The 20,210-nt window shown below is 53.3% G+C and overlaps 6 protein-coding genes across 6 annotated transcripts; 3 read left to right on the forward strand and 3 right to left on the reverse strand.

Annotated features, from left to right (window-relative positions):
• Nucleotides 1-2,234: 2,234 nt before the first annotated feature.
• Nucleotides 2,235-2,577, reverse strand: PG997_005172 (uncharacterized protein; the record flags this gene model as incomplete). The annotated part of the gene is made up of 2 exons (XM_066809487.1): nt 2,235-2,357; nt 2,440-2,577. The coding sequence occupies 2 exons, from the start codon at nt 2,575-2,577 to the stop codon at nt 2,235-2,237; spliced, it is 261 nt and encodes an 86-aa protein (XP_066673105.1).
• A 1,912-nt stretch (nt 2,578-4,489) lies between these two features.
• PG997_005173 (uncharacterized protein) lies at nt 4,490-5,670 on the forward strand (the record flags this gene model as incomplete). Its single annotated transcript, XM_066809488.1, has 3 exons — nt 4,490-4,519; nt 4,582-4,696; nt 4,751-5,670. The coding sequence occupies 3 exons, from the start codon at nt 4,490-4,492 to the stop codon at nt 5,668-5,670; spliced, it is 1,065 nt and encodes a 354-aa protein (XP_066673106.1).
• A 1,178-nt stretch (nt 5,671-6,848) lies between these two features.
• Nucleotides 6,849-9,434, forward strand: PG997_005174 (HET-domain-containing protein; the record flags this gene model as incomplete). The annotated part of the gene is made up of 3 exons (XM_066809489.1): nt 6,849-7,148; nt 7,200-8,754; nt 8,971-9,434. The coding sequence occupies 3 exons, from the start codon at nt 6,849-6,851 to the stop codon at nt 9,432-9,434; spliced, it is 2,319 nt and encodes a 772-aa protein (XP_066673107.1).
• A 210-nt stretch (nt 9,435-9,644) lies between these two features.
• Nucleotides 9,645-10,664, reverse strand: PG997_005175 (uncharacterized protein; the record flags this gene model as incomplete). Its single annotated transcript, XM_066809490.1, has 1 exon — nt 9,645-10,664. The coding sequence occupies one exon, from the start codon at nt 10,662-10,664 to the stop codon at nt 9,645-9,647; it is 1,020 nt and encodes a 339-aa protein (XP_066673108.1).
• A 2,223-nt stretch (nt 10,665-12,887) lies between these two features.
• PG997_005176 (uncharacterized protein) lies at nt 12,888-16,238 on the forward strand (the record flags this gene model as incomplete). Its single annotated transcript, XM_066809491.1, has 4 exons — nt 12,888-13,379; nt 13,458-13,553; nt 13,609-15,445; nt 15,610-16,238. The coding sequence occupies 4 exons, from the start codon at nt 12,888-12,890 to the stop codon at nt 16,236-16,238; spliced, it is 3,054 nt and encodes a 1,017-aa protein (XP_066673109.1).
• A 1,744-nt stretch (nt 16,239-17,982) lies between these two features.
• Nucleotides 17,983-19,589, reverse strand: PG997_005177 (ThiF family protein; the record flags this gene model as incomplete). The annotated part of the gene is made up of 2 exons (XM_066809492.1): nt 17,983-19,136; nt 19,199-19,589. The coding sequence occupies 2 exons, from the start codon at nt 19,587-19,589 to the stop codon at nt 17,983-17,985; spliced, it is 1,545 nt and encodes a 514-aa protein (XP_066673110.1).
• Between the last annotated feature and the right edge of the window lie 621 nt (nt 19,590-20,210).

Below are 20,210 nucleotides of genomic sequence, written 5' to 3' on the forward strand. Positions count from 1 at the left end.
TGCGTCGGGCACCTAACGCCACGGGGGTACTGGAGTTCGCGGCTGGTGCTTTGCGCTGCTGCAGTGCAGATTGGGGACGGTGGATGGTAAGATGTACGCGAAATAATCCCGGAGTGGCGGAGGGCAGGAGAGGCGACAAGTAGTCAAAAAGTCAGCAGAGCGCGACGCCGGCTGAGGTTCTGGCGTACATGCGCGAGAAGGTTTTGTGGAGAAAAGAAGGGAGAGGGTAGCGTGGTGAGAGGCGAGAGAGATGGGAAAGTTCAATGGGCGCCAGCAGCAGAGCGAGCGCGCGGATATGGAGAAGAAAAAAGGGCAATGGGAAAGGAACCATTAGCTCTGCACTGCTGTTTGTGACATGGCCCTGTCAACACATACGCCCAGGTCAATGTCAATTGCACGGCATATGCGACATACTACAACACGGTCGCGTGCGGTGAAGGTTCCTGATCAACTACTTGGGACAATGAGCGAAGAAGGCCCCCCGGATGAGCTCGTTGTCGCAAGGAGGTCACTCTGGTATGGTGAACAGGACCGGCGGAGGACTGCCCTTTCCAAATTCACGATGCTAGGCAGGTTGGTAGGTTACATGTGGACATGTACTCCCAGCTTTCAGAAGGTGAGGACAGGCCCATTTGATCTAGTCGGGGATACCGCCTCCGTCTTGCCGTTTGGTCCGTGCGCGATTTTGGGGTCCAGCATTCGCGCGTGCTCTTCCAGCTTGAGGGTCAAATGATAAAGGTCCATTATCAAGGCCTCTCTATCTGACTGATTCTGACTGAGGGTGTGGTAGTAAGTCGCTTCGGATGATGGCAGCTGTCAAACCAGAACTAGTATCCAGCTCCCCTTCTTCGTTATACTACTATACAGGCCTCAGTCCTGTATGCTAGAAATCCACTGATATAACTACTGTTCTCAAGGTGTCAGAAATCTGCTCAGATCTGTGCAACTAGGAACTTACGATTGGTTTCAAGGAAGGAAGGTACCTACTTATCATCAGACTGCCGCTGTGAATCCATTGAAGAACCATATGGCAGCGTGCATATTGTCAGATACCGATAATATATTGATGTGACCGTAGCAGATCCTCACCGTCCCAAAGCACTATAGCTTACATTATAGGCTCATGCTGTATTACCCGGCGCATTGGCAGATGAGTTTTCGTACCTGCAATCATTTGTAGGTCCGTAGATGGGCAGGCGGCTAGACTGACGCTTGCCTTAGTTGCTATCCACCCGCTAAGTCGAGTCGCTAATCCCCAGACTCTCACATACAAATGGAGAGATATCCGAGGCCTATACCCCATGTCTTCTCCATGGTATTCACCTCGGGCACCCTATTCGGGTTGCAGTTCGCAGGGTACCTGTGATTGTGGGCTTTTGGGGGGCCATTGGTTGCAGCCACGTTTAGGTGCATGTTCTAGTAACTCATAATGGGAATGACATAAGAAGCGATGCCCCTCTCGTTATCCAAGTTTTTATCTTTACGCCTACTGCCCTCCTCTGTGCTTCCTGCACTCCTTTGCCAAGGTAAGCGTCGGCTGCGAAAGAAAATCGTTCATGTACGATTCCGACCTGCCTTCTCGTACATGAACAATCTATATAGAGTGGCGTGGGTGGCATCATGGGTGACTTGAGATGAACGTGGAGGGTCGACACCTGGCGTGTGGTAAACGAGCAATTGTCGCCGTATCAGCGCCACTTGCATACATCCCAGGAGACGGGATGGGCCAACGCATACTGCATCAAACTAGCAGATCTCTGATATATATCGCCATCCTCTATACAGCTGAATGCTCCGAACCCTGGAAGATATAGAGTATTCCTAGGTTAGGCCAGGACGGAAGCGTGGTTTAGTGGGTCCCCCTATGGGAAGCTGCCAGCTCATTATGCATTGCCAGAACTTGGAGTTGGGCTCTCGAAAGAGCGGTATGTGGAATTGGCCTGCCTGCACGGAGATATATATAAAGAGAGGACATGTCAGACACCCGCAGCTTGCAGAGATCCATCCATTGACGCGTTCTCACCTTCTGTGGTTCATCTAAGTCCTTTGGGACATGAAGTTGGACGTCTTTATATCCTACATATCTATAAAGGATGGAGCAATGGCGACCCTGCGGCTCGGAGCCTCGAACTGTCAATTGTGACGAACCCTTGATCTGTGCTCCTGGCCGGCCTCTGAAAAGGTCGAGCCCTTTCGGCAGTCTGATTGGAGAATCTTCAGCGCAGCTCAACCACTCAATCCGCCCAGCCAGGCTCACTACGCTCACTACTTCTACCCTCGACGTGGAGAAAAACCAGCAAAGCCATAGCAGGACCACCAATGGGACCGAAGGACTGGGACTTATGCCGGAGGAATGCCTGGTAGCACGGAAGCTAACGGGAGGCCAATTGCTTATGTTTATTGTCGCTTACGGTATAATCCCGTGAGTGTGGCGCTCACCACCTCTATGGGAGCTGGGTCTTTGGAGGGGAGTCGAGACAGCGCTGAAAATGCCAGGCTCATGTGGGAGAGGCCTTCCTTGATGTAGGCCTCGATGGCGGCGGCGTCGACGTCAATCAGAATCAGACTCAGAATCATGGAACACACCACCCATCAGGATCTATTTACGACTTACAAGTGGCGGGGAATGGCTCCCGGAGTCAGCGCAACCCCACTACTACCCGACAACAAGCTAAAATGGCCTCCCAACTGCCAACTAGAGGCTCTTGAGGTCTCTGGCTGTCTGCCTGCCTTATGCGACTTGCGACATACACGAGGGAGGGTACTGTGGATAAAAACACACAACAAGCTAGCCAGACAATTCTTTTGCGGTGGTGCATGCGATAGCCGAAGCAGAAAAGCATGATTTCATCAGTTGGGGATGGGGGAGCAGACAAGTCAGGCGACCCCCGTATGACAGAGTAGCCAGAGGGGAGGCAACAATTCGCCGACCTGGAGGGGGACTGGAGGGGGATCGCGCGTCTGCACGCTCGAGCAGCTGGTCCACTCACAAGCTGAGGTGGGATTCTGATGGCTGCATGGACTATGCATGGCTGGGAGGGAGCTCTACCCAGTCCTCCAATCCTTCAATGTTCAGTCCTCTCTACTAGTCCTCTAGCAGTCTCTCTACTTGCTGCTTTGGTCTGGCTGGCATACTACGACCCAATATGCCTCTTTGGGTACAAGCGGCAAAAAAGGTGCCATATCCCAAACAACTAAACCTGCAACCTGGGGCTGGTCTTTTATTTTGTTGCGCTCCCACTGCACTGCACTGCACTGCACTTGCGCTGCACAGGGTTGCAGGGTCACAGGCATCCTTGCGACTGGTTGGTCTTGCAACTAGGGCGAGCTATATGCGGCGCCCTTCTCAACACATGTTGGACCCGGGTTCTATTACTGCGGCTACCGCTCACTACTTTACCCAAATCGGACATGTAGGTCAGACTTTGTGTCAGGTGCATGGTATCCATCGACCCAAGACTGCCTCTTCGCCTTAACCGCAGCTTCGAACGTCATGCATGGATGGACTGGGTCCTCCTGCGATATTGTCTTGCTCTGCCAACTTTGAAAAAGACTGGTGGTTTTCCCACGGCTGCTGCTGCTGCTGCCACTGCTGCTGCGGGATACACTCGAAGGGGGGGCCGGGACTGTTTTTGGTTGTTTGTGCATCTGTCTTGCAACACGGGGAAACGGGAGACGTCGCTTTCTCTCTCTCTGCCTGCCTACTCTGCCTGCTCTCTGCCTTTCCCCCAGTTCCCAGTTTAACACGGACGCCCCAAGACACGCCTTCGGCAAAAAGAGGACTCGCGGACTTCAACCTTGACAATTGTTATTGAAACTTCCCGGGATCCCTCCCTGGACCCCAGACAACCCTACCAGCATACGCTAGCTCCAGCTACCCTTGTTACCTCACCTCATTACCTGGCTTGCTTATTACCTACATACCACATACTTGCCTGCCAGGACGACAACTGCCTGCCATTACCTGACCTGACCTGGTCTTGGGTGGACCGCTTTGCGCCGTCGCAACAAACCGCGACCTACGCTGGACGCTTCCCTTGCTACCGTATTACTTGAGCTCTCACGCTTCAAGGCATTCGCTCGCTTGTTTGACTCACTCCCGGCACGGCAGAGAGAGACGCGCGCTTGGTCATACCTACCCTTCATTGCGCGCGTCTGTTGGTTCTTGGATTTCGCTTCCTTGCCTTCTTCAACAACTCGTCACGCTTCGGGCGACTGCCTAACCTACATCTGCGCAGCTTTGCCTCGTCGACCACAGCCCACCCACCGTGGAGGCCTGGAGCTCTGTTGTATAGGCCGGGCGTCTCTCCCCGCGCACCCCCACAGCGACTGCATCTTCTTCCAGCTTTCTTCATATTCAAATCCATGTTCTGACTTTGGCATCTTTATCGTTTCGGGTGATATGCGATCCAGGGACGCTCTTTTTGCATTATACCGCAGTTCATTGCCCCTCGGTTTGGCCTCTCCGACCCACGCGTAACCTTTGAAGATGGAGACCTTATTCTCGGATGTTGAGACGGTACGCTTCCGAGGACATTCCATTCTACTAGGCTATTCCATCTGACCAAAAGTCTTCTACAGCGCTTTGTGCTCGGTGAAATGATCAAAGCTAGCTCTATAGATGTGCACCTTCTCGTGGACTTCATTAAGAATCACAATGTGGAGCAAAACTGGATGTATATGCAGCTACCGGTTGGTAAGTGTTCGCATGCCGCCTCGAAGCTGATACTGCAGACGTCTAATGGAACAGGTCGCAATATGCACCAATGTATGGGAGTGGTCGAGAAAATGCTACCCGTGCAGTATCCAACGCCCCCGAATCACCTCGCAAACCTGAAGCGCAAGTCACTCAGCGAGTTAAGCGAGCAGCCTATCAAGCGACAGGCCGTGGCAGCACCATCCGAACCTCCTATGGCACAGCGCATCATTCAGCCTCGACCTCCTTTGAACGGATACCCTCCAGTCATGACGCCAAACACCACCGCCACCACATCGTCATTAACCAGCACCGGGAAGAAGCGTGGCCGGCCCTCCAAAGCGGACAAGGAAGCCCAGGCCCGGGCCACCTATCCAAGGTCCACCGAATATACGCCTATAACGCCCGCTCCCTTGGCCCCGATCAACATTGCGCCGCAGCGCGACTATGCTTCTTCGCCGGGCTATGAAGTCTCGGGGAGTCCAGCGGATCCGCGGGCCAGAATGCGTGGTCGCGTTAGCGCTACTGAGAGTTCGCCCACGGGGCTTGCATATCCCTTGAAGTCGCCAGCCTCCATCACGGACGTCCCCCGCGCGCTTCCAGAGCCTATCGAGCATGTGGAGCGGTCCACGCTATCGCCCCAGGAACGCGGGGCGCTTGCGGCTGATGCCAACAAGTCGCCCGCTTTCCAAGCGCAGCATACACCGAATCCGCCGCCGGCACCCCCGCAACAACAACAACAGCCTCAAGCGCATCTGCCGCAGCCTACTCCATCGATGACGTCTCAATATACGGCGGCGGCGCCGCGCCAATCGCCGTATGACCTGCATAGGGGAGGGCATGACAGTGGGAGATCGATAGACCCGATCTTCCCGGACAGGGACCGCTCCAGGAGTGTATCTGAGCATATATCACGAGACATGTCACCCCCGCAGCCGCCGCAACCGCCATCTTCTGTTACAAACCGAACCTAAGTCATTCAGCATTTGCAACCGGCGTAGCTCTTCCCTACACTTGGATTCGATGTTTTTCAAACATATAGAGCCTGGCTTTCCATGAGCATTGGCGGATTACTGACTTCTTATTTTCTGGTTCATCTCCCCTTCTTCTTGTTTTGGGTATCTTGTTATTTGACGTTTAAGCTGGGGTTTCCCTTTCACTTTGACAGTGTTGTCGATTCTGCAGCGTCCGGAACAACGAGAATCGTTTCTATTATAAGGGTACAAGAGTCCTGGCTACGTATAAAGGAGAGAGACGACTTGTTTTAGGGTAGGCCTTTTTGATCTATTTGGTGGGCGGTTATATCGAGATGTGCTTCTGTTATTTTGTGTGATTATAAGAAACTTTATATCTTCTTGGGCGTTTAGGGTACTATAGGGCGGCCTTGAGTATAACAACAACGGGTCACGATACTCTCTGATGTATGTACGATTTAGCGGTTTGGATCACTCCCAGCTTGAAAACTTGGATTTACTTGTGAACTTGAGATTTGCCATCTTTGCTGCTGGCAGAGTCTGCTGATATGTAGTGTGAATATAGGATACATGGATTCTGTTTCTCCTTGCGTTACAAGGGAGCGAGTATAAGAGTATAGCAAGTTTGGTATCGATTCATCCGTTGGGGAGACGGTGTGGATTTAGCCTAGGGTTTATTCCAGGCTCAGGGGCTCGACGGATGCTATAATTGCTTTCTCAACGGCTATACTGCGATAGCGACGAATCATATACCGTTTACTTGAGTATGCGGAAAGCGATGTGAAAACAGTCTTGCACGCGTCATATTGCGATACAGCTTAGTTGAGGATATCCACCAGTAAATGTATGGCTATATGATAACAAACGATGAACTTTGGGTGGCTGCATTATGCCCATGTATTCATTATCACGCATCCCGGTGTCGCTGTTGGTAGTCCAAGGCAATACTAGCAGAACAGGAGGAGTGATTACCTAAATGTATATATACCCTGGAATGGATGGGATGAGTTCGCCTATCAATAGTCCACGTTGGCTTGGACTTATATGTTGATTTTTAACACTGATCATTCAGCCTGTTGACGGAGGCCGCCGTCTTATTAGATATGCATGCAGTGAAGATGTGATTACAGTTGATTGGGTAGTGCCTGCTGTGTCTGCTGTGACTCGCAGCGTGCATAATGCGTAACCTGGAAAGCTCGATGCCTAAGGCTCAGGCTGACGGCCAGGCAGGCAGTGTTCCTTTCCCCGCCGCTTGTGTGATCAGACTAGGCTGCGTGGCTGGATATGTATTTTGGGAAGCAGCGTTGATTCAATTCTTCAACTTCCATTGTTCACTATCGGAAGGCGCCTGGGGCATCATGTGGCTCATTGACACCCGAACGCTCAAGCTGGTCTTCAAGACCGATCCTTCAGAGATCGACTACGCCATCCTCTCCCACACGTGGGAGGAAGAGGAGGTCTCTTTCCAAGAGTTCCAGGTGAGTGCAGAAACAAGTACCAAAACGCTCCTACTAAGCCCTCATCGGCAGGATATGCGTCGAGCTAGACGCAAGAAGGGATTCAACAAGATTGAAATGACTTGTCGTCTTGCCAGGATGAAATACAGTCTCAAATATGCCTGGGTAGACACTTGCTGCATCGATAAGTCCAGCAGCGCCGAGTTGTCCGAGGCTATCAACTCTATGTTCAGATATTATAAATTGTCGTTCATATGCTTCGTCTATCTGTGCGACCTCTCATCAGATACATCACCTGGGCCTGGTCCGATCCCCGGGCCTCCCCCATCATTCAGTCAGTGTCGATGGTTGACCAGAGGCTGGACGCTCCAAGAATTGATCGCGCCGTGCTATCTAAGTTTCTTTGACGAGTCTTGGTCCCTCCGAGGCTCTAAAGATGACTGGGCTGATTCGCTGTCTTCGATAACCAGTATACCTTCGGGCGCACTCTCTGGTTGGAGACAGCTAGACGACTACTCGGTCGCTGCTCGATTTTCCTGGGCCGCCAAGCGCCAAACAACGCGGAAGGAAGATCTCGCTTACTGCCTACTCGGTATTTTTGGAGTTTACATACCACTCCTTTACGGGGAGAGCGAGAATGCGTTTCTCCGACTGCAGGAGGAAATTAGCAGGTCGACGAACGATATGTCGATATTTGCGTGGCAGGCTGTACCTGAGGATGAGCGAAGATTCAGTGGCATGTACGCGAAGTATCCCGCCGAGTTCGTGCATTGTGCAAGTGTTACGAGAATGCCTTCTGCCTCTCGACACGATAAGGAGTATTCACTTACCAACAAAGGTCTACGATTCGACCATGTGCTGACAACCTTTGCCGAGAATGCCGACTATATCAAGCCTAGCAAGCTCTCTGCGTCTGGCGGGCTTGAGCGAGTGTACAACGAGCGGATCGAAAGCTTGGGCGTTGCTTTCTTGGACCTGGAATGCTTCAATGACGACCCTGATGGCTCCAGTACTGGAGAAAACAGCCCGACCTTGGGGGTTTATTTGACCAAGCTCCAAGGTGAATATGTTCGAACCTTTCCAAATCTCCTGTCAGCGAAATACATTCGAGTACACGTGGCGGTGCAAATGGACGAAGAGCAGCTTATCATATACGCTATCAAAGCGTTGACGGAACAGCAATCCAACAAATTAGAAAAAGAGTTTCACAAAGAGATCATTGCTAGGCTGGATATCTCCGGTGGGGTGTATCAGCCCGCAATGATCAAACAAGTAGAGCCGCAATCTGCCTGGGACCATCAGGATAAGTCGTTTCACCTATGGGAAGGCAAGGACACGAGCGAGATCTCATGTTTCTGGCTCCTCACTATCGACCAAATTCCGTTAGGTGGTACTATCTATACGATGGAATGCCTGGTGGTTTGCATATTCAGTCGGGAACCCGTATTTGGTACACGGAAAGCGTTGTGGCATGTTTTCGTGGGAAGAGAAGGAGAATGGAAGATTGGTAACCGAATCTTCTGCAAACCCATACACCAAGTCTTCAGGGAGCAGACCGCACTTGAGCAGTTCCAAGAGTGTCTACGGCAGGAACATGATAGCCACCACCGAGCTAGATATTGGGTTGGTGAGACCTCTGTATTGGTGGAAGTCAGCGAACCGTCCTACGGCAGGTCCGAGCATGGCAAATTCCACATGGACCTAATCGTAAAGTCGGAGAAAGACCGAGCTCCTGAGAGAAACTTCTTGACTTAAGATCGCGTTAATGGGCCAATGGGTATATTTCGCTGCAAGGCATATTATCGACGCTCATTGCTATCTTTCCTCCTGATCGTGCACCTAGCCGTGGCCCTTAGTGACGATAAATTACTTCATCCAACTGGTTGGCGCGACCTGCTTGTGACAACACCTGACTCAGAAGACCTCGAAGAGGTTCTTCTCCTTATACATCAAGCGCGTCACCGAAACGATACCTGTCCTTGCTATGCCCATAACCCCGCCAAAGATCTTGACACCCAACCAACCGGTAGCCGAGTTCTACAATATAGCTCCGCCAAAGGGCACCATGGTCAGAGCGGGAATGACGATGGCGGCGAAGAGGGCACCCAGCTGCTAGTTTATGTCGGGCAAGGGGTAGAGGGAGACGGTAAGGGCGCCGGAAAGACCGATGAATACCCCCGACGCAAAGCCAAACATGATGGCGACGGACGGCTGCTTATCGGGGACCCAAGCGGCAAACTCGGAGGCTCCAGGCACAGCGCAGTCAATGCTGAACATAATTCCACCTTTTGGGTGTCTGCGCCGTAGCTGGAGGCGAGATCACCGATGAGACTAGTAGGGGGCATGACTATCGACTTGTCACCGCAGGACGGGTTATGACTCGGATGCTGGCGGCTTTCGTATCGAAGTGTCGACATGTACGTTAGTTAACACATAAACTGGGCAAGCAGGCTGGTAAGATGGAGGCGCCGAGACTTATATTTGATAGATGTGCTTTATTTTATATTTAGGTCATTTTTATTCGTCATCTGAGGAATCGTCATCCTGACCCCTGGAGCGCTTCTTCTTGTTCTCCTTCCTCAGCTGCGTGAAGGTTTTCCCACTATCGGGACTCTCGTCCCTGGGGACGTCCTTCCGGACAAACACGTAGCTGCGCGCCGGGCGGTCCTCGCCCTTCCACCCGCCGCCGACCTCGCCGCTCTTGTTCCGGACCACGCCCAGCGTGCGGGCGTGGTGGTAGCCCGGGTACGCCGCGGCCTGGAACCGGAAGCTGCGCTCGACCTGCAGGCCGGCGTGGCGGCCGAGGTCGCGGATGTTCCACAGCGTGTAGGGCTCGCCTTCGAACAGGGTGACGACGATGGCGGAGCCCGGCGCGAAGGACAGGCACTGCAGGGCGCGCTCGAAGAAGGCCACGAGCATCTCCTGGTTGTAGCGCACCTGCCGGTTGACGTCGGTACTCTTGCCGCCGACGTGCGGGAAGTTGAAGAGGATCCGGTCGAACAGGACGCCGCCCGACTTGGAGTCTCTTTTTGCCAACAATTCCTTGTTCTCCCGCTCCTCCAGGGTTTTGAAATGGAACGGCCCCATCTTGGTCGCGTCCACGCCGTACAGCACCCGCCCGTTGGCGCCCTCGTCGGCCTCGATCTTGGCGACGTTGTCGGCCACGTGCGGGTACTTGTCCGTCAGCTCCGCGATGTTCTTCTCGAAGACGGTGGCCGTCACGTCGGCGCAGTAGTGCGGGTCCTCCATCAGCGACGTGGCGAAGCTGAGGTCGCCCTCGCCCACGAGCAGGATCTTGTCCTCGGGCGCGAAGGGGATGGTGGGGGTTCCATCCTTTTGTTGCTGTTGCTGCTGCTGTTTCGGTTTCGCGCTGCTGCCCTTGGTGTTGCTGTTGGTGGCGGTCGACAGTTTCTCGGTGTTGCCGCCGGTTGCTGCTTGCGGATGTTGCGCCTGCTTCTGTTGCTGTTGCTTCGGCTTTGCGCCGCCCCCGCTGCTACCTTGCGGCTTGTGCGACGAAAGCTTCCGGCGCTTCCCCATTGTGCTACTCGCCCCGGCTGCTCCCTTTTCGATTCTCTTGTGTGCTACGAGGACATAGCTTCCGGGCTCTCTAGGTGGACTGTATCTACTTCCAAGACTGCAACTACGCAAAGAGGGGCCGGAGGGTGAGGTCGGGCTACGGGACGTGAGAACGGAGGACGGACGGGTATAGATGGGCCGGACGGAAACTTTCGTTGTCGTCTGGCAACTAAACAGGATCGCGCGCACGCAGGCTGCTGACGAGATTGGCGGGCCCCTTTTTCGTTCGATTTACAGCTTGCTTGCTTGGGCTCTTCGAGTGGAATACGTAACTGGCCACGAACGACTTGACCCAAGGTACCATTCGGATTCGCGCGGGGATCGACGTGCTGTGTGTGCTCAGACGCGAGGCGAGGATGCGCAACGAGCAAAAGGGCAAAAAAACCAATTAATTGCTTTGGTATATCGCAATTGGGCCCCGTCTCCATTTTTTCTAATGCGGCAGGCTCGGGACGAATAGGCGCTGCGCTAAACAAGGTTTAGCGCGCTTGAAGGGTCCGGGGGACGACAAAGGCAGCATTTTTGGCTCAATCTGGGCAATGCGAATTTTGTCCGCCCTAGCGCTCGAGGTAGACGGTACTTTGCGTTTCGGCCCAGGTGTCATGTTAGTCGTCGTCGTCGTCGTCGTCCGCTCTTCAGCCTGTTGTTCTGTAGTAACAGAGAGTGTCTCTGATAAGGCGCAGAGGTTTGTTTGTATTATCGTCCATCTACCCGGCCCTCCTTTTCATAATCATGTTCGACTATGTGAAGAAAGACCGCTATGACACGTAACTAATGCCTGCCTGCCTACCTACCCAACTCAGCTGGAGGGCCCTGACAGCCTGTCGCGTCGCATCCCATCTTACTCAGACGACTCATCCAGAGAGATATCTCTCCTGGAACAGCCGCCTTGGCAGGGTATTAGATCGAGAGGCGGAGTTCGTAGTGCAAACAATCAGAAACTCCTTGCTGGCAACCTTACGGGGCGTAGAAGGTTCGCGTCGCCGTAGCAGAAAAAGTGCATGATGATGGATTGCCGGAAGTAAACTCTTCTCGTCATGCTCTGCTTTGCTGACTGACACCAGCCATGTATGGGGTATGGATGTACATACCGTATCTCAGCCGCTGACCGCGATATCACCTACCCAGGAAAGTAGCCAAGAGGCTATTTGACTTTAATCCGATCAAAGAAGATTTAGATACTTTTTCAATACAAGCAATAGTCAATGGGATGTGTGCTGCGTCAATGGCATCGCAGAATAAGTGCGAAGTTACCTGCCTGCAAGTACGAGACAGATGCAACACGTAGGTGTATTCTTTTCATTGTTCCGTTCCAGGGGCTTTATCAAAATCATCCGTGCGATAGTCAAGTCGTCCATCGCTACCTCAACTCAAATTACGACTCGGGTGGAAGGCCTATGCAGACGTGGTTGCGGGATTGATTCCTCGTATACTTCCATATAGCGAGGACTGTCTGTAGCTGGACAAGTCCATGTACTATTGCAGCCGTGACAGCGACTTCAGTCCAATTGCTTGAAGGATTTTCCTTTGTCGCTGGTTGGCTTACACGCTTTGGTTGGGCGACGGTGCCGGTATCCAATTGGCGTCTGGCGTGCAGTTTCCGGGAGGTACCCAGTACTTCCGGTGGAACGGGCAGCATAAAATCCGCTCTGGCCAATCAAAAGCGCGGAAGTGCACTGCGTTGCAAGAAACGCTTCTGGAAATCTATGGCCTGGCCGGGGCTGGCTTCAAGTTGTTATGAAGAGCCAAGCAGCTATTCAGGCCTATTGTCCCTATTCACTTCATTTGCAACGCCGTTGACGACTTGGTCCAGACTCGTCGTCCTCTTGACTGGCTTCTGATTATTCTCATTCGGCTGCTTCAAGTCGCGCCGGCTCTCTCTTCAAACCCCAAAAGTCCGCAGCCAAAAGGGCAAGCAGGTCAAGGTCTTGCACCCAACTGCGCAACAACTCGCTCCCTTTCTCCAGCACCACCTACACACATAATATCTTTCACTCACACACATACAACCACGACCTGCAACCACTTCCTCCTTCTCCCACCCACCCCAGCCCGCGGCCCAGACTTGTCAATCTGTGCCCCAAACTAATTTTGACTCCCCTCCACATGCATCAAACTACTCCGTATTCTTGCACTCAAAATTTGTAATCTCACTCCATCGGCACCCACATGAGCTAGTCCATGATGGATGACAACGCTCAACTTGCCGATTCCCCGGCTCCCAGTCCGGTCAGAGGGAGAGCTGGCCCTGGTAGGAGGACCACCACCACTGCCTCAACTGTCACCGCCCCAAAACCCGTCTCTAGAAGAGGCCGCGGCAAACCTGGTCGTGGCCGTGGGGGCGGCCGTGGCAAGGGCCGTGGTCGCAACAAGACTTATGATGATACCCGAGTTCAGGCCGCCCATGAGCGCCAAAAGGAACTCAAAGAGCTCTACTCCGAAGTCGCCAGCGCCGTCAAGCCGGCGCTGGAGAAGCTGGCTGAACTCAACATCAATCGTATGATTGATAACCCCAGCGCCCATAAGGAAGTTGTCGAGTTCCACGTCATCAAGCAACAACTTCAGGACCAGCTTGACGCGCGAATCCAGAGCGTCAAAGATGTTATGGAACAACGTATCAAACTTGCCGAGAGGGAATACGCGATTCATAACGAGATCAGCCACCGCAAGTTCCAGGTCAGTCGTACTAACCAGCCAGCAAAGCCATTTGCACTTGGCTGTTTTTGTTTGATGGGTTTTCTAACACGTTCCCAGAATGGCTTCGATTATGTGACCGAGGAACTACTCGATGGCGTTGCCAATCGCATTACTATTCTATCGGAGCTCTTTCGTGAAGGTGCAGGAGTTAATGTGAGTACCCAGTCTTTTCTCCCAAACTTTATTTCGTGTCCTGACCGTTCCCCAGGTATCTGATTACCGATATGAGTATGTCGAGGAGCCAGATGCTGTTGCCAAGGACCAGGGACCCTATGTGTTCTTCAAGGACGGAGTCGAGGTGCCCTATCCAAGCTTACTAGCGGAGAACGCCAAGGCAGCTGCTATGAAGAGTACTATTCAAAAGAAGCCGAAGCCAGAGCCCAGATCAGGCCCGAAGCGCAAGGCAGATGATGTCCCTGATGGCCAGCCGGACACCAAGAAGCATGTCAGCAGCAGCACTCGCAGCGGACAACTCCGGGAGGCCAACGGAGAAGATGGCTCAACCCCTCGGCCTCGCCATATTGGCGGTATGATGTCGGCTGAAACGGAACTCGAGGTTGAAGCGGAGTCGAATGCCCCGTCCCCGACCCCTCTCGAGGAAGGCCAATCGCCTGCTTCTGAGGTGAAGGGGTCGGAATACGCTTTCGAGCCGGTCTATAAGAAAGACTTGCCTGATTTGCCTACAGGAGCATCGGATCCGGACTCGTGGGGCGTTCGCAAACTACATAAGCGCGGACCCAAAGCCAACAACCGGCTCATAATACCCTGCCAATTTCAGTTTGAAGATGGAGATATCGGCTTCCGCGACTCAACAAACGACTCCTCTCGCAAGGCGACTAAAGCGTCACGTGGCAAGTTCCTTGATAAGCCCAATTCCCGCAATTGGCACCTTGACCAGACAATCGCCTATTACAATGTGCTTGACTACGAGGATGATGAGCTGGACCCGGAGATCGTCAAGAAGCACAGGCTGCATCCCAAATATGGCTTCTTCCTTCCAGATTCCATAAACGACTCGGAGACGTCCGGTGAGCAAGAATGTATTGTCAAGCCTATTGTTGCTGTCACGCCGGACGGTAGCACCCTACATGCAGCCCGTTCAGTCCGGCCCATGTTCATGGACGATGCATTGAAGGCAGATGGTCGCAAGAACAAAATGGCTGGTATGCTGGGGACATTCTGCCAAGAGCTAGGCATTGATATGGATGACATCGCAACCGAGGAGATGCGTGAGAGACAGCGCGATCTCGAGGAGAGACTTCTCACTGAGTCAGAGGAAGAAGCAGAAGCATATGATGACGAGCAAGACGACGAGATGGCCCTCCTTACACACGAGGCTGAAGCTCGCGCAGCTGAAGACGAAGCTACCATAGCCAGGAACTTCAGTACCGTGTTGGACGCTGCCGCGGCACTCGAACAAGACGAACGCCCTCAAGTTCCTGTTTCTACCCAACGGGCATCAAGGCCTTATGATGCTGTAAGAGATGTCTTCGGGACTGCAGGCTCTGTACCCCAACCTATGCCAGCTGTTGTCGATACATTTGGCCTATCTCTACTAGCCGATGTATCCGAGACTCCGGAACTGTATCGCGGTCCTCCGGAGATGCCCCGTGGCGAGAGCACAACAGTGATGGACCCACCGATCCGTGCTGCTCCCCGTCAAGCGCCTCCGCCGCCCCCGCCGCCATCGTCGAACGCGTTCTTGCAGACGGCTTTGAACCCAACGCCAGGATACGCACCCATTGCCCCGGCCCCTCCTCAAAACCCCGAGACCCGACCGCATACGCCAGCTACACGCAACCCTTTCACTGGTCAAAGCACCGGAAGGGGGAGTCCGGTCCTTCCTCCTTTGCGACCAGCAAAGAGGGAAAAGCCTGTGACTAGCGGAATGACATCAACTGTCTCTCTCGACATGCAGCAAGCACAGCCGAGTTCAAGCTCCCCGCCTGTCCCAGCTCCTCCAGCTTTGGCACCTGCTGGGCCTCCTGTGCTTCAACCCGGCCCTGCGCCGCAACCCCAGCCTCAAGAGTTTGGCTCTCCAAGAGGTATGATGCAGACAAACACCGGAAGCTTTTATCCTCCTGCACCACACAGGGCGTTCCACCACAGTTTCTCACTACATGAGCCTAACACCATGATACCTATGGGTGTTCAATCGGGACCCCCAATGCCTCCAATGGCTCCTGGCCCCCTGGTCCCCCTGGCGCAGGCATGATGTACAACGGCCCTCCTCAGCCTCCCGCCTTGGCCCCTTACCCTGCCATGTCACCGCCCTTACCTGGCCACGCACAGCTTGCGCCAATGGGGCCGTCTCCTCCTATACCGCCCTCTGGGTCCCCTCCTCTTACGTCCAACGGTCGACAGCGCAACTCTAGCACGTCATCCAACGGCCAGAACGCGGGCAAGTATCGCAAGATTGCTGCTGCTCCCATGGCACATAGCCGTCCTTGGGTTCAGAACGGAGGTTCGGAACTGCGACTCTCTAACTACGACCCTAAGGGCTCTATAAAGGACTACACGGCGAACGAGCCCCCCCCCGCGAAGTGGCCCAACTACCATCCGGGGCTGGTCTGTCAACAACGTATCCAAGAGCCGAAACCGGGGCATGAAGAAGGAAGGCTCGGCAGAAGACACCGGGTCTCCGAAATAGAGGCCACCGCTGTCCTCAACTCATCCTCCCACTTACCTACCCATCAGTCGTTCATCATTTTGATGCTCCCAGCGACCACTTGCATATTCACATCAGCGGCGTTATTTCTGGTTCTATTCCCCATGGCATTTCCATCGCATATACTGCTCTACAGAGCAGAGAAAGCATACCCCCTTAGTTTGATTTAGTACTCTGTTTTCGTTCTCTTTTCATTTTCCTCCGCGCGGAGCATAGCGTAGCCAGAAATTGGTTTTTGTACATAGGGTATATACACACCGCATCATCATCATTAGCCTTGTTGGCAGGGAGAGGCAAGGTTATCGTCGTTTCGTTTCGTAGGACTGTTGGCAAAAAACGTCCTTGTGTCTCTGTTTTTAATCATTTCCTCCTTTTCCTTTTCATAGTCACTGGCACTTCAGGAGGGGTTCGGTTTGGACCATGGGAAGAACAGATGAGATAGATCTGTGTTGCCCCGTTTTTGCATGGAACTTGTGTGTCCAGGAGTTGGCGGTCATCATCATCATCATTGATAGGGGAAGGGAGAGCAATGGGAACAACTGCTTCTTGCGTTCCAGGGTTTCCTTTTCTTTTCCTTTTCAAACCGGCTCATGTATTTCTGTGAACGTGCTTTCGTAACTGGTGGCGGTCGTCGTGCTGGTGGCTCCCCATGAAAAATGCAGGGCTTGCGTGGGAGTGCTTTGTTCCTTGGCCGGAGTGCCGAGTTCTTACCTAGTCTTTGGTGTGTGGTTTTAGAATGGGGTAAGGCAAAGCTTTCGGGGGTTACACTGGTGGTGCTCGGAGAATGTGTGGTTTGCTGGACGACCGGTTCTTGCTCGTCTCGTTTGACACATGTCATCTGTCTGTCTTCGGGGGAGACGAGAGTGCGTATACATCCGTCCCATGAGGATGCGATAATAATAAAAATTGCGAAAGTTTCTAATCACTGCGTACGATATACCGGAATGGAACCCACCAGGAGCTAATGCGATGGTGACGATTGCTCGATGCGTAGATAACTAGATGATTTTGTTCTTTCTAATGTTTAAGGAGCAGAGCCTGTCCATCTGGCCTCCCGGCTTCGCAACCCCAAAGGTACACAGTCCGTGTCTATTTGACTCCCAGCTCTCATGTCAGTTCGCGCTTCCACTTGACTTCATATCAGCCCCCTCCCTCCCCTCACTAGCACACCGCATACCCAGGGTTTGGTTTACACGCATCTACGAAACCTATTTTGGTATACCACCACCAAGCCCAGCTTGGTGGATGAAATGGGAAGTACGTATGAATAGGGTTGAAAGACGGGAAAGCTACGTGCCCACCCGTGACCTACCTCCTCTTGCTGCCAAGCGCGGCAGCCAACATCTCAACACAAGCTCTACGAAGTACACATACGTCGATTCAAGTTATGTTACCATATTGCCAATCCAAGCTTCCATCTTATTCACTCGATGCTGTGTGTGTGTGTTTGCTTCACCTAATGTACAAATTTGCCAGATGTGTTGTTCTCCTGTCTGTCTTGTGTCTGTATGTTGTGTGTATCGGCGGAAGATGGGGTGTGTGTGACGTTGTATGCAAAGGAAGAAAGGGAAAATGGGAAATGGAAGGGGAAGAAAAAGCCAAAGCGCAGCAGCAGCAGCAGCAGCAGATATTACACGCCCCATAACTCGAGCACGTTGGGTATTGTTCACCAGAATCAGAAAATAAAGTATCAACCCCCCTCTCTTCCTTCCTTGCCAGCCTTTAGCTAAGTAGATAGGCACGACCGTGGGGGCTTTCGCAGAGATCTCAAAGATTACACACAACGGGCTCGGCAAACCAGTCACCTAGAGATCACTTTTCTCTCAACCTGACGTGACCTCTCTCCTTCCAATGCAGCAGCCACTCTCCTCTCCGGATCCATCTTTTCCAAGCTCAAAAGTCAAGACGCCCCCCTCACATGGGAGGGTTCGTCATATCCGGGAACTGGGCGTACATGTTGGGGTCGGCATTCGGGACGGCCGGCATGCCGCCCATCGGCATACCCATATCCAGCTGAAGTTGGGCTCTTCCCAAAGGCACCTCGGGGTGCATGGGGTACATCTGAGCCTGCATCGTGTCGCCATCAAAGATAACCATGTTCTGGATCGGCGGCTGGCTTCGGCCAAGCACGTTGATGACGTCTTGCGCAAGCTGCCCGCCCAGGACAGCCGTCACCGGGGCAATCTCTCCGCCCACGTTTCCGAGGAATTTGCGCAGGAATTCGGACCGGAGGGTCTCGGCCGGAAGACCCAAACTCGCGTGTGTTGAGGTTGCCTTCTTAACGAAATACTCAAGATCCTGGTGGTTGTGGCCAGGGTTACGGTTGTGTATGGACTGGAAGCCCCAGAGAGTGCGCAGGCACGAGAGGGCCGGTGTCACGGTCTTCAAGCGGCGCTTGGAGCCTCGGTATTCGGCAGGCAGGAGGCTCGTTTCGGAGGCCAGGTCCCACGTCGAGTACAGCTCGCGCTTTGTGACCATCTCGATTTTCTTGCCGCCTTCTTCCTTCTCCTTGACGTCGATGACGCTCCGAGAGCGCGTCTCCGCGCCGATCTTGGTGGGGACATTGGCCTTGTCGCGCTGGAGAACATAGTCGAGCTCAATCAGGTCGCTGAAGATGTAGCCGTAGAGACCGTGCGTTCCTGTAGCATAGAACTGACGTTCATGAAGGCGAGTGGCCGTGTTAATGAAGGCCAAGGTAGTAGGGTTCAAATCAGTGGCGATGATAATGTCGAATCCGGCAAAGTACGACGCGCCCTTGGCCATGATGCTCTCGGCATCGGCATAAACTTGCACGCGAGGGTTCAGCTTTCGGATGCTCTCACTTGCTGCTTGCGCGCGATTCTGGCCTAGGTTTTCCTTGGTCAAGAAGAACTGTGCGCCCAAGTCGGCTTCGGTGACAGGCTGGTCGTCTACAACGGTGAGTGAGCCGATTCCAGCAAGCACAAGGTTCTTGGCAATCTCGTTGGCAAGCGCTCTCATGGTGATGAGCAAGACGGTCGCACCCTGAATTCGCTTCTGTGCTTGCATTCCCCAAAGCCGAATTTGGCGATCGTAAAGAGCAATCTCATCTAAGGTGTATGTTAGCTGCGCGATCTCAACCCTAGAAGATGAGGAGAGGCGGAGGTCTTACCAGCTGTAATGTCCTTGTCTTGACCGTGTGCAAGACCGTTCCCGTTGGTATCCTGGGGAGGAGGGACGCCAGCAAACTGGAACGGCTGACCGGGCATCATCATCATTTCGGGGTTAGTAAAGGCCACCCCATTACTGTCGGGCATCTGATGTTGAGGAAGGGTGAATGAAGCAGAATGGTGTTGGTCAGGAAGCATGGGATTATGACCATCCATAGGAGGGAGCGGCATGCTCATATGGTTGGCCACTCCATTGGCATCTCCGGGCTGCTGTTCAGGAACGGGAGGCGCAACAGGCGCGGCGGCGCTCTCGGCAGGCCGCTCCGGCAGAGGAGCCGAGGGCGTCGAGGGAGCGGGCTTGTCATTTTCCTTGGGTTGTTGTTGGCCCTCCATGTTTGCGGTCATGTGAGACGCGAGGGCAGAATGAGACGATGGGTTGAGGTGGTTGAGGTGGTGGCGCAAATGTGCAGGATGAAGACTTATCAATCAACCGCGAGCTTCGAGGGTGCTACGGGGATGACAAGGCAAGGCTCCAACGGAGGACGTAAAACAATTCCTTGGTATTGTGGTGAGAGGTGTTGGCGTTGAAATATCTTGAGATGGCGATAAGACTCAAGTTGGTCGCAATCGGGCTACTGCAACAAAAGTAGAATCGATTGATGTCAGGTTCTACGCGCCTAGTCTGCGCTCGAGAATGGGAAGCCGATGCATCCAAGTTGAGGACCCTGTTCTTAATTGGCCTGGATGGACGGATCAAACCAAGCGTCGGGTTGTAATGTCAAGGTGTTTCGGCAGTCAGTCAAACGTGCTCTTCGCAGCCTTGTTGCCTGCCAAAAGATGCTGATAGGTGTCAGTTTTCTGTCTGTACGTACACGTTGGCTCTGGCTCTTGATCGTCACGGCGGAATTGATCTATCACAATCCAGCACTTGCCGGCGCGTCACTTTAGAGGTCTCTTGGGCTTAGCGGCCCCCGAATCGCCTGAGCTTCCGGGGGACTGTACTGGACTGTAAGT

The sequence above is a fragment of the Apiospora hydei genome (assembly GCF_038363865.1).
Source record: "Apiospora hydei strain CBS 114990 chromosome Unknown utg000004l_segment0_segment0, whole genome shotgun sequence".
NCBI lineage: Eukaryota > Fungi > Ascomycota > Sordariomycetes > Amphisphaeriales > Apiosporaceae > Apiospora > Apiospora hydei.